Below are 13712 nucleotides of genomic sequence, written 5' to 3'. Positions count from 1 at the left end.
GGGGGGGGGGGGGGTCCCTCAGCCCGGCCTGTGCCCTCTCACAGTCTGGGACCCCTCAGGGGATGACCACCTGCTAGCTTAGGCCCACTCCCCGGGGGATTGGGCCTAAGATGGCAATCAGACATCCCTCTGGCAGCCCGGCAGCCCTCGGGGAATGTCCACTTGCCAGCGGGGAGCAGGCCTAAACTGCAGTCGGACATCCTTAGCGCTGCTGAGGAGGCAGGAGAGGCTCCCACCACCACTGCTGTACTGGCAGCCATTAGCCTGACTTGTGGCTGAGCAGACCTCCCCCATGTGGGAGCACACTGACCACCAGAGGGCAGCTCCTGCATTGAGCGTCTGCCCCCTGGTGGTCAGTGTGTGTTATAGTGACCAGTTATTCCCAGTCTTTCTGCTGTTAGGGTCAGTTTGCATATTACCCTTTTACTATATAGCAGGGATCCTCAAACTACGGCCCGCGGGCCACATGCAAATACAAATATTGTATTTGTTCCCATTTTGTTTTTTTACTTCAAAATAAGATATGTGCAGTGTGCATAGGAATTTGTTCATTGTTTGTTTTTAAACTATAGTCCGGCCCTCCAACGGTCTGAGGGACAGTGAACTGGCCCCCTGTTTAAAAAGTTTGAGGACCCCTGCTATATAGGATAGAGGCCTGGTGCACGGGTGGGGGCCGGCTGGTTTGCCCTGAAGGGTGTCCCGGATCAGGGTGGGGGTCCCGCTTGGGTGCCTGGCCAGCCTGGATGAGGGGATAATGGCTGTTTGCAGCTGTTCACACCCCCTTCAGGGTGGGGGTCCCCACTGGGGTGCCTGTCCAGTCTGGGTGAGGGGCTGAGGGCCGTTTTCAGGCTGGCGGGTGACTGAAGCTCCCAACCTCTCCTTTTTTTCTTTTTATTTATTTTATTCTGGGATTTATTTACCTTCTATAGCTGTCACTGGAACTGAGAGCCGGCTTTAGCTCTGAGGCTCAGCTCCAGCTCTGAGACCTCGGCTGCTGAAAGCAGGTATCTGGGTTTGTTTGGGTTCTATAGTTGAAACTCTGTTGCAACTCCAGCTCCAAGGCCGGCCCGGCTGAAAGCAGGTTTCTGGGGTTTGTTTAGCTTCTATATTTGCAACATAGTTGCTTAGAGTGCAGCTCAGAGCTGGGCAGTGGCAGGCGGGGAACCTTGGCTTCCTCCATCACTGGAGCAAGCAAGCTTCCTGTTCGCTTCAGCTGCCTGGCTGCCGGCCGCCATCTTGGTTGGCAATTAATTTGCATATCGCCCTGATTAGCCAATGGGAAGGGTAGCGAAGTTACGGTTAATTACCATGTTTCTCTATTATTAGATAGGATATATAATGTTTTAAAGAACATAATAATTAGAAATAGATCCAACTACTTTTTAATATCTCCACATTTTTTATTATCAGCAATAATCACTATAACTTAGATATTTAAAGTTGTTAAAATTTAAAATACTATAGTAATCCCCTAATTTGCTGTAATGTAAGATGTCTTAAACTAATAGCTTAAGGTGGCACTTTCCAAAATGACATGGAGAATACCATTTCTAGGAGAGGCTCCTAGAAATAAACTGAGAAGAGGTAATCTAATTATGGGAAGTTTGGGAAATGATCTCTGTAATCAAAAGTGTCATTCTATTGTCAAGTCTCTAGTGTCATCTGTCTTAATAGATGAATTGACTGCATAATAGGTCCAGTATATAACAGAAAAATCCATGAGAAAAAGAACTGTGGCAGAAATTTACATACTTTCACACTTGATTTCATTATGGATATTTAGAAAGTGGCCGGTTACCTTTGTTTTCATAGAGGTCGAATTCATGGCCAAACTGTTTTTTCACTCCAGTTGACATGCTATTGAAAGGGAACCAGAGGCATCGTTTTCTTGCTTTATCAAAAACAAAGGCCCTGAAAAAAATATCTGAATGAAAAGAAGGAATACTACTATTTATACAGTTTTTAAAGATTGGGCACATGGTTTAACCAAGGAGGGCAATAAAAAGTCTTTCTAAACAAAAATTATAAATGCAAAAATCTCATAACCATAAATAGTAAAGTATTTAATAACATTTTATAGATAAGAACCGATGTTGGAATTCTGAAGTGTTTTCTTCCCATTAAGAAATGATATTAAAATTCCTTACTATGCTACTTATGATGCCACCATGGACAAGCCTTCATTTCTTAGTATTTTGACAACTTTTAAATAATATCAATAAGGGGAAATAATTTTTATGAAACAAATACAAAAAAAGACATAAAATTTTAGAAAATATTTTACTTATTATTTTATATTTTATTTACTACATTTCATTCTATATCCATAACTTCAAAACCTATTCATAAACTTTGTGCTTTGATTTACATACAAGTATTTTAAAATATCTACCTGTTAAAAACATTTTACAGCTGACATAGTAATTAAAAGCAAAACATAAAAGTATTATTTTTGTAGCTGTGGCAGAATAACTTGATAAGACAAGACACTGGTGGGTAGGGGAGACCAGGGGAAGGTCAAGGGGAGAAAAAAAAAGGAGACAAATGTAATACTTTAAGCAATAAAACAAATTTAAAAAAAAGAATTGGCTAATAATAGATTTGTATTGTGATCTGGTAGACTATAAACTTATGCCATACATGTTAAATTCCCTATTTCCTTATTGTAGTGTTAGGGGGAGAGTGTTAAATGACCTTGAAACCATAGTAATTATATAAATAACATATATAAAAATAAACAAACATTTAAAAATAAATCAATAGCTTCCCACTTAACTTTACATTAAAATAAAAATGTAGCAAACATATATAAACTACTTTTCTATACTGCTTTGACATGAGATAACTTTGCAGGAGCCCCATGGGGAACGTGCAAGATTAGCCGCTGTGAATACAAATGTGGTTACATCTGGAAAGTGAGGGACAGGGTCTCCAGCTCACTGATTTCATTCACTTTTTTCTCTTCTTCCATTACTCTGCCATATTCTCTCAGAAAACTGTTTCCTTCGACCATTGTACACTCCATATGGACTGGATCCTGGCTGTCAAATTTATTTATTTTTTATTTTATTTTTTTAAATATATTTTTATTGATTTTTTACAGAGAAGAACGGAGAGGGATAGAGAGTTAGAAACATCGATGAGAGAAAAACATCTATCAGCTGCCTCCTGCACACCCCCTACTGGGGATGTGCCTGCAACCAAGGTACATGCCCTTGACCGGAATCAAACCTGGGACCCTTCAGTCCGTAGGCTGACGCTCTATCCACTGAGCCAAACCGGTCAGGACTGGCTGTCAAATTTAAGTTTGACTTTAAGAGTTTGACTTTATCTTAGCCTGATTTTAATTATCATCTTCATTTCAAGAATTAGTTGGTCGTGGCAGGAGGGCAATTCCAGTAAGAGTAACTCAGTCATGGCTAGAAGAGGAATGCCTCCTGTTTTCTTCTCTTGAGCCAATGGATGAATGGCAATTTTCTGAAGAGCTTAGAACCAGGCACTCTGGTTATCTTTCCTACCCAGCAAAGGAACATTTCAATCTCCATGCAATCAATTTTGTTGATCCCTTCTCAAGAGAAAAGAGTGTTTGACAATGTTCCACTCCATGCCTACTCAATTGCAAATGCTTTTACACAGCTTTGTTGGTATTTTCCAACATTTTCCTATATTTGCCCTTGTTTGCCAATGATTCTAGTCCATATAACAAGTCAGCAAAAATATCATTTAATTCATTAAGAACCTAATTTCAGAGTATCACAGTATATATATTTAATTCTGAATAATTAATGTATTTAGTGGTTCCAAACACATATGTATAAGACATGCATATTGGGATAGATAAGTGAGAAGGATGATACAATTTCTAGGCAGGAAAACTTGGGCTGTGCATGGGTTTTATTACATGTGATTTTCTGTACAGGTTGCCATAAATTTGCAGACTAAATTTAACTCAACCAGAATATGGTAGGAAAATATGAAACCTCATATACATGGGGTATGTAAAGATATATTAATCAGGTCACATGTGTTCTCCAATGAAGCAAATTCATTTTTGTTTCTACTAAATAAAACAAAGGAAAGGGTTTTTTTGTTTTGTTTTGGTTTGGTTTTAATAGGCATAGGCTGATTAATGTGAAAATTGAAAGGTAGCAATACTTTCCTTACTTGTGGATTCAGGAGAGTGTATTGTCAGATTCAGAGTTAAAAACCAACAATGATTGTGGTTCTCTAATTCTCTATGCCCTGCCCTTCTGACCCCAAGGCGGGGGGGGGGGGGGATACAGTAAATCCAACCTCCTCTGCCAGAAGAACATCTCCATAAATCTACACAGCTGAGATGCTGATTGAGAGTGGTTTTCTCTAATTTATTTTTAACTAACTCAAGGCTTTTATCAGAAAGTCAGGGGAAAGAAGCAGAATCATCATAGGAAAATACTTGCAAAGTCAATCCCCCACTATTCTTGCCAAGAAATATCTCCCTGAAAGTGGCAGTTTGGCTATAAAATACTTCCAGAGGAGCTGTAAATGGATAGAAAGGAGATAGTCTCTCCACCCTCTAAATCTATTGAAGTTATTCTCTGACCATATCCTTTCCCCTCAGGCCCATAACAGTCATTTCTCTGAGAAAGGCAAGATGAAATTCAGACCACTTGCCATGACATTACTAAATCTGTGTTCACATTATGTGTCATGACCCAAATGTTATAGAGCAGAATTTAAAATTTACAGGGTGTCATGCTAAATCCTCTAACATGTGGGATGAAATAGGGAATGAAAGGGAGGAAAGTAAGTGAGGGGAGAAATGTTTATGGAGAAGAACTAGGAAACACATTTTCCTTGGGCAGTTAGGATGAAAGTGTCACCTTCATGGCCCAAAATTCCAAATTGCATCCTCTGGGATTACTGGCAAAGTAGTAAGGAATTCTCTGTGAGATCATGCAGGGACTTTCACAAGTAAGAGAACTCACTCTGAGTCCCCTCATGCCTCTCTGAATTACCCCATCACTTTCCATCTATAACGTCATCATCACTACCCTGACCTAAACATCTCTGCTGCTGACACCAACCCCTCTAGTTTTTAATCTAATTCTCTCAACACCTTTTATTTAAATCCCTAAAGACATGGACATAAGTTACAGTAAATTTTGGCTACTGTCCAACTTATATTCTGAAAATTTCTTCACTCCTCTTGAAAGAAAAAAAATGTTTACTCTGAATAGAATATTTTAAATGTTTTCTAAAACATTTAAAAGTGAGATAAAAGTAAATCTAATTACCTTTCAGTTCCTAAAGTTCAATTGTTTATAAGATGAGAAATATAAATTCCATAACCAAAGCCACCATGAGGTCTAAAAGATGTCAGTTTATATGTACTTCCTTACTCATATTTCCATCAACTGAGAGCTAAGTCTTCTGTTGTAATGTGTTTAACACCAAAGCCAAGCTTGTAATTTTAAGGGCAAATCACATTTTAAATACAAAAACAAAAACCATGATGATAATAAGTACATACTGTATTTGGAAAGTTATCCTAAGAACAAAATAAAGAAACTTACTTGCAAGTAAATGGAAGTCCTTTATTCCTAATACATCTATTAGCACATTGGTCTGCAGCATTCATTTTTTTTGTTTTTATCTTCAGTAATGGGTCTTCTTTAAATAGAGTAGTCTTTGCTGACTTTTTGAATTCATGAAGTGTGTTTCTTCTTTTCTTCTGTCCTTCTATTAATAATAATTTTAAAAACACACATGAGGAATATGCTTTTGAGGCTAACATAAAAAAAAATCCTTAAAGATCATCTACAAAATAATGATTTTATCTGACAACATACTAGACCTCCAGGAGTTGGGGATAGAGTGAAGTGAGCAATGATACTCTCTGATAGTTAAGAGAAAAAAAGAATATTATAATCAGTGAAGAATAAATAACTTGTCATGTAGAGTCACTTCACTCATCTACATTCTTTCAAATTAAGGATGTTTTTAAAAATTAGGGCAGAGTTCACTCTAAAGAAATAAATAACATGATATTCTCCAAACAGTATGAAAGCAAGGGCCAGGGCATATCATATCATGCTCTATAATTAAATTTGTCATTTCCTCCCATAAGTGGTCTGTATGTAAGTTATAGTAGTAATTAAACAAGCCCATTCAATAGCAGATAAGAAACTTCTCACTAAAATTGGGACAGTGGACACATTTTTCTGACTTGCTCTTTAAAATATTTCATACTATTCATATTTTAGCTCTTCTCACTTCCCACATTAGTGTCTTCTGTGCTTGGGGGCACTATTTCTTAGTATCATTGAACTGTTTGTCTTGAAATCAATCCAAATGCTGCAAATCAAATGTATGTAAAGCTTCATCCTTTAATGTAACAACATCATTTTTCTTCATGAAAGTACTCGACAAGGCGCCTAGATAGCATGAATCCTCCTATTAAAAACCTGAGAACAGAACTAAAACATCCTAAAAGATGTAATCCATTGAATAACATTAGAGTATCATGAACTTGCTTCTTTATTCTCAATTTGCCTAAAGTTGTCTGGTTTGTAATGATGATCACCATCTTTACCATGAGGATGAAAATGTCTAAGAGACTGCAGCTATTGTTTAATAAGGATAGACATGACTGTGCCCTCCTCTGCCTGTCAATCCTTTTGAACACCCTATAAGAAAGGCAGCAATAATATATTCATTTTAAAGATGTAGATACCAAGACACAGGGGAAAATTGACCACTTACAAGATCTGACTCAAAACCCAGCTGCCTTAGCTTCAGAACCCCCACTCTTAAACACTTATGATGCCTTCTTTTCTCTTAGCATTGCTAAGAAAGAATGTGAGAATATGGCTTGTAAATATTTCATGAAGATTTAGATTAGAGCCATCAGTACAGAAGTAACTTGGACAGTAGAACAGACAATGCATTCCTGGCTTTTATATGTGGTGAAATGTGTCAAGAAAAGAGAGTGAAAATTTTTGTCTAAAAAAATTGAAACAATGGCTAGTAGAGTGAGGTACCAAGAATGGCATTGTACTCTTAAGTTTGCCAGCAACCACTGGCTCCAGTTGGTTTATTAAGAGGACAGATGCTACTCATTAATGTCTTTCCTAACCTGAAGTTCACAATAAATAAGAGAAAACATGAAGTCTTCTAAATGTCTAGTTCCCTATAAAACTCCAGAACACAGGGTCCAAAAGACTGGTATTAATTTCTGTAGTAATGCTTTCATTTTTTTAACTTTTCTTTGCCCTACAAGATTAAATGGCTATGGCACAACAGATATAATTTAAAAGACATTTTAACATAGAAATTCAATCAACCAAATAATCTATCAACATGTTTTTTATTGAGTGCGGACCAAATGCCTTGCATAACGTTGGCAGACAGATGATAATTCTGGCATTCTCATTGACTCGCCAGATGACTTTGTTTAATTACCTGAAATGCTAATATCCCAATTACTCAATCTAAGAAAAATAAAAGTTGTATTATAGTTGAACTAAAAGGAGCTATTTAAACTATAATCATTAAGTAAATATTTGGAAACCAACTTGGATAAATAATGTTATTAATATGCAAAGTTTTACTTTTGTTTTTGAAATTTTATTCTTTAATTTCTGGCATAAGAGTGAAACTTACTCTCCCAAGCAAAAAAAAAATAGTACAATTCTTTACAAATGTTGGTTTATAATACAGGACCATGTTAATGGAAGATAAGTTTCTTCATTAAGAGGTTCTCCTTCATTTGACCTTAGTGCACTATTTCACAGGTGCTATGAAATGTTTCACAGCATAATAATCATCTGATTTCCTACACAAATAGAAATATTTCTTAGAAACAAATATAGTTAATAGATGCAGATCATTTATTTAAAAAATTGTCCACCAAAATGGAAGCATTATATATATCAAATGAATTCTGTTAACTAAAAATATTGAATTAAAAATGACCTCATGTATTATGTATTTATTATACACATCTAAGTGAGAGAGAAATTTAAAAAGTCCAAGACTAACATTAAATTCAGATATGTGCTTTACTAATTATTAAAAAAAATAGAATCTGTGGTCAATGCTCTGCTTCTTTTCTTGATACCATGTAATATGAAAGCAAGCATTGAAGACTACTGTGAGAAAAAAAGTCCCTGTGGTTTGCTGGTTGTGTTTAATTCTACAGCTCCTCAGTTGTCCTGTTGAAATGTGTTAATGTGTGGCTGTACCTCATAAAAATAGTCTACTCTTGCTTGCTGATAAATTTTTCCATCACTACATTTCATCTAAAGATCAAAAAGCATTATAAAAGGCAAATAAATCCATGATTTCCCTTTACTAGATAATAAATAGGAGTGAAAGGCTTATCTGGGCTACAAAGCTAATCAGAGGTGATCAGAACCAGATACCAGGATTCCCTTTCCACTATTCATTTGTCATGACTTAGAAGCTTTCCCTTATAATTCAGTCATTTCTACTGGATCAGTAACATATACTTAAAAATGTGAAGTTCAAGCTAATTGTACATCATGTAACCCATACACCTATAAACTTAATTTCTTCTTCAATAAAAGAAAAATTCAAAACGGAAGTCATTAAAAAGCAGCATCCAAAAAAAAATTATCTTCCATATGTAGTAACAACTGATGCTTATTTTACTGAAAACAGTTACAAGACAAGTTTAATTTGGGAAGAAACTCAAAAATATCTTTGGATCAGATTTTGCCCTACTAATTTTGTGCATGGCTGTTAGTTGAAGTTTATAAACAAAATAGTGAAATGAAATCAAAGGGTGAGAGATCACTCCAACTTTGTCATGTTTCCTGTACTTCAAATTGTAACTACTTTTTCCTCTTCTCCCAGTCTGGGAAACATTCTGGGAGCTGTGTTTCCTGAAGAACCTAAAGTCCCTATTTTAGAACTGAAATCATTAGGATTGTAGTGAAAACCTACAAACAGAGAGTAGGGTCAAATGTATCAAGATGCTTGAAGAAAGACACATTTCTCCCCCTGGTCCCTGGGCCTCACACTCATTTCTCTCAGTACCTCATATATTTTCTTCTCTGTGTGGACTAACCATTGACTTCAAAGGAAAGTCGTGCAAGGAAAGGATTTGCAGGGTGTGGAAAGATGCAGGAATCTGGCTCTACATATTCTGAGAAACCTACCCACATGATTAGTGATTAACAGCTTGAAGTGGCAAGATGTTAAGATGAAAGTATACAAATAATTAATGGGAGGGAATGGTTGTGACAGGAGATTTTAAACTTCTCAAAGGCAAGAATCATAAATACTGGTCCAGAATTTCATTGCTATTATCTAGGAACTTGGAAATCACAAGCATCTCCCCTTCTGCAGAGAAGGTAGCAGCGTCACAAATAAAGATGTCAAGAAGAAAGGCATCCTGTCAGACTTCAATCAAATGTTGCTATTTGAGAAGCAGCAAAGAGATTTGCAAAATGAAGCAATGTTCAGTAGGAGGTTAGGGGCCTCCCTAGATATTTCCCTTCTCTTTCATTCCATTCTCTTTCATTCCATTTCATTTCATCCCATAGAAGCTCCTGTTCTCTTCCTCTGCTGTTTCTGCCTACCACTCTCCATCCACACAGCAACCAAAACAACTACACTGTCAGGTACCTTGTCAACTTGAAAACTTGCAGCAGCTGCCCACAGTTTTTCTTAAATTTCTTAGCAAAATGGATTCTTTAAAGGCTGTTTCAATTGATTTCACAATTATTGGCTTCAGTATAAATATTTTTTAATCCCATATATTTCATTCACATAGATTTGGGTAAGACACTCAGGTCTATCCCTTCACTAAGATAATTTAAGGTCTTTAACCTCAATTTTCTCATGTTAGATGAGTCCAACAATGCCAATCTTATTAGAATTAAATAAGTTTCACTTTTAGAGCTTGGTCCATAACAGTTGCTCAGTAATGTAGGTTTCTTCCTCATTTGTTCATCTTTATATCCCCCACAGTAGATGCTCATTTAATGCTTCAGCTGTTACAAGGGATTGGATATTTGTTTCCAGTGTAGTTAGGAACAGATAGAGGGTAATTCTCTGTGCAACAACTTCTATAAACATGGCTTTGGTCCACTGCATTGAATATTTCTTTAAAAACTTTTCAGTAAAATATCTCCATAATGCATCCTGCTCAGAACTGGTTGTCACTTTACTCTAGTATCCAATTCCTTCCTAACATTGCATGATTTTACAATATGTACAATAAGATAAGTCAAAAAGTATCACTGAAGCAAGTAACAACAACAAAAATTTTAAATGTTCAGCATTAGATGAAACTGACAAGAACAAACTTTCTTTCTGTGTCCTAAGAGGGCTATCCATGTTTTCCATTTTGAAGAATGTTATTTAAAAAAAAGAACAACTATCAACATAAACTTGCCACCCAAACAAAGGCAGACCCTCTTTTGATGACAATTTGACCATTATACACTTCAGGAATTATTCACAGCATATCTGTAATTCCCAATTGGCCTCTCCTTGCCTGCCAGCACAGTCTTGGGCTGCGTTTTCTCTACACTCAGGAAACGCAGTCATTTCAACATTAGCCAAAGTGAAATATAATTACAAATGTATATCTCCTGCCAAAACTTCATGATGCATGCCAAAAGCAAGTAGACATTGTCTCTGGTTGATCTACTGTTTGGGTTTTCCACACTGTGTTCCCCTTGCAATAGCACAGATGATTTCAGGTAACCGGAGTCTATTTCAGACTTTAGCAACACTTTAACCTTTAAAAATGAAAGCCCTCGAAATATCAGCCATGATTTCAATTTATACTTAAATTCCCCTAAACCAGCGATGTCTTATAAGAATCTATTTTAACAGGATACATCTCAAGCATGATAACCTGGTGATTGCACTAACTTCTTTTTCACCTCTGCAGAAGTCTAACCTACCTGTTTTCAAGCTGACCTTTCTAACACAGTGTTGTTTTCCAAAAGGACCAATTCACAAAAGAGAAGAAAGCCAGGTGGATTGAACGATTTCTTATCACTTAGCACATCCCTGATGTTTTCAACTCTTCTATTACATCAAGAGCTAGATCAGAGGTCTGATGAACTTCATATTTAACTTCTCTTAAAAAATACAGCCAGTTCCCTGTTTTAGATTATAAAAAGGCCATGTCTACCATCTGGGCATGTGTTCCATTCTTTTATTCCCCTGTGCCCACCCATGATGCTCACTACTTTCTCCCGCTGGCATCCCAGCCACTACAATGATAATACAACCAAATGCAGATGTTTCCTCTTGCCCTGATAACAACAGAAAACGTCCCAAAGCAGTAAAAGAAGTTTCTCAACTTCCAGGCAATAGGGACTCCCAAGCAACTCCTTCCCAACCTGTAAATTCAGGGCAGAAAATGAGACGCCGAAAGCAGCTCTGCAGCTTTAATCAAAGTTACACAATTTTGTGTGTTTTTTTTCTGCCTTCCTTGCTCTGCAGTTTCAAAAAGACAGGCATCTGTACCCAGAAACACTGAGATCTTAGAAGGGAGGCTTTCTCTTTCATTTTCATAACATGCATAGACTCAGAGTTTCATCTGCCGTCTCCAAAGGTTGACCTGCATAAAGCCATAATTTGGCTCTGAGTGTTTACAGAGTGATGTGGGGTAGTGGATGGTCATGGAAAAGTATCCTCTGGAGAAAAAATGAATCCCTGCGGCACTGACCATCACTCTCCCCTCGTCAGCCCAGACCTTCTGTTCAACTTTAAACTTGTCCAAACCATCCAAGTTCCAGCCAGTGTTAGCACTTCATCCCTACCCAGAAGTCCACACCTATTAAGCTAAGTGAGAAGGGGCTGGGTCATTAGGGAGTAAGGGTGGGGTGGGGAGACACGCTGAGGGGATGTTAATTATCATTTTAAATGCTTTGCAAATAGATCAAAAGAAGGACCTTGAGAAGTTTAAAAAAAACCCATACCACATACTGAGCTAAGAAAGGATGCTGGGGATAGGGGAAAGAGAGAGGCTAGGGAAAGAATAGGTTAGCAAGAGATAGTGGAAATAATAACAACGAAGAAGAGAAAACTAACCTGCATAGGGGATGGCGATGGGAAGCAGCAGGAGGTGGAGGAGGACATGCTGCAGCAGCAGGGCTGGCAGGAGTTTGGTCACCCACATGGTGCCGGGCGCTGGCGGGTCCCACTGGAGGAGATGCCTGGGTGGAAGGATCCTGTTCGGACTCAGTGCCTGAAAGAGCCAGTCGGCTCTGAGCGGCTTTTTATTGCAATGAGCTAAATTTGTTGTGTGATTAACTGGAAAGATCTAGGTCTGAACTCCCTCTTACGGTAAGAAACTGTTTAACAACAGCCCTTTACTCTCTTCCACCCCCTCCTTCCCTCACTGCCCCCCCCCACCAACAACACCAAACAGATCCCAGTTCCCCGCGCCCCCCTCCCCCTCCACTCTCCAACTCTGCGTAGGAAAGAAACTTACAAAGAAAAGGTCACCTGGCCTGGGGCCAGCTTCAATTTGGAAGCTCCAGCTCCAGATCCGAGCGCTCCTATCCGAGTAGGGAAGGGAGGAGCAAGGCTCAGCCCAATAGCTAAATCAAGGCACAGACAGAGACCCAATTCGCTCAATTTAAGCAGAAAATACATGTGTTTACATATCTATTTGGGAAAAGAGGAAGGGGAAGCAGCAGCAGAAGAAAGCAAAGAGCTGCTTTTTAGTCAACTGTGCCTTCGCTCCTGAGCCGTCTAGTTTCACTGCTAGAGCAATCTAGGTATTCAAAACCCTGGCACAGGTGCTCAGGGGGTGAGAGGCAGGGTGGGAGGAGGAGGCAGGCAGGAGGCAGAGCGCAGGCAGGTCCAGCCCAGGTAGAAAGGTGTTAGGTGAGAAAAGGGTGTGGTAATATATGGTCAAAATAAATAAACAAGCAAACAAAAGCAGCCACACTGCCAGGTGGGAAAATTGCCCCCGTCCAAAGGACTCAGAGCGGGCAGTTTTTTCAGAAGCTGTGCTAAGCCCCCCAAAGTCACCACAAATATACCCAAAGTGCCTCAGGGAAACTTGTCTGATCTGGGGTCTGATCAAATCTGGTCATGCCCTCAAAATGTCTAAGGGACTGTGACTATCCACTGCCTGTCTCGGACGGATAAATGTAGAATGGACTATGTGTCCTTGTACACATGTTCACACATACACACTCACACACACACATATGTCTATATGATGTGTGCACCTTCAACGAATTTCTCTGGGAATCTCTCAATCTGTTTCAATACAGCAGTGATGAATAGACCTCTCTTCTTAAGCTCCATCCCCCTGCATCCACCCACCAGCCTCCCAAAATCTAAATGGAGGGATGAAGAGCTGGGGGGGGGGAGCGGGGGGGAGGAGCGGGTAGGTGAAGGGGAGAGGGACACGACTCATTTCTGTAGATTCTTTGTGAAATCATTGCCCAGACTTTGCATTTATTGAGAGGATTTGTCTCGGCACTACTCTGATTACTTTGGGCAAGCACTTGCTTTATTTTTAATGGACTTGTGGGGGGGGGGCGGGGCAGGGATAGTTGCCACATGTGTCTCTGAGATGAGCACCAGTGGGAAGCAGTGTCTCTGTGGACAGAGGAAGGGAAAGTGAACATAATGTGAGAATGACTCTGGAGCAGGGTGTCGAGCAAAATTAAAGCCATCCACAGAGCAGCCTTCTCTGCACCTACAGCTCTGCTTTCTCCTCCTCT

The 13712-nt window shown here is 38.8% G+C and overlaps 1 protein-coding gene across 2 annotated transcripts in view; it reads right to left on the bottom strand.

Annotated features, from left to right (window-relative positions):
• Positions 1-12369, bottom strand: part of HGF (hepatocyte growth factor) — a 67203-nt gene extending 54834 nt beyond the window's left edge. For both annotated transcript variants that reach the window (XM_006088685.3, XM_006088686.3), the window contains exons 1-3: positions 12061-12369; positions 5556-5721; positions 1799-1911 (exon numbers count right to left, since the gene is read on the bottom strand). In XM_006088685.3, the coding sequence (XP_006088747.1) occupies positions 1799-1911; positions 5556-5721; positions 12061-12148 (367 nt within the window). In that variant the 5' untranslated portion in view covers positions 12149-12369. The remainder of the gene's footprint in view (positions 1-1798; positions 1912-5555; positions 5722-12060) is intronic.
• Positions 12370-13712: the final 1343 nt, after the last annotated feature.

Source organism: Myotis lucifugus, unplaced genomic scaffold (genome assembly GCF_000147115.1).
Source record: "Myotis lucifugus unplaced genomic scaffold, Myoluc2.0 scaffold_51, whole genome shotgun sequence".
NCBI lineage: Eukaryota > Metazoa > Chordata > Mammalia > Chiroptera > Vespertilionidae > Myotis > Myotis lucifugus.
The sequence above is the reverse complement of the archived record's forward strand: the minus strand, read 5'-3'. Positions and strand labels throughout refer to the sequence as shown.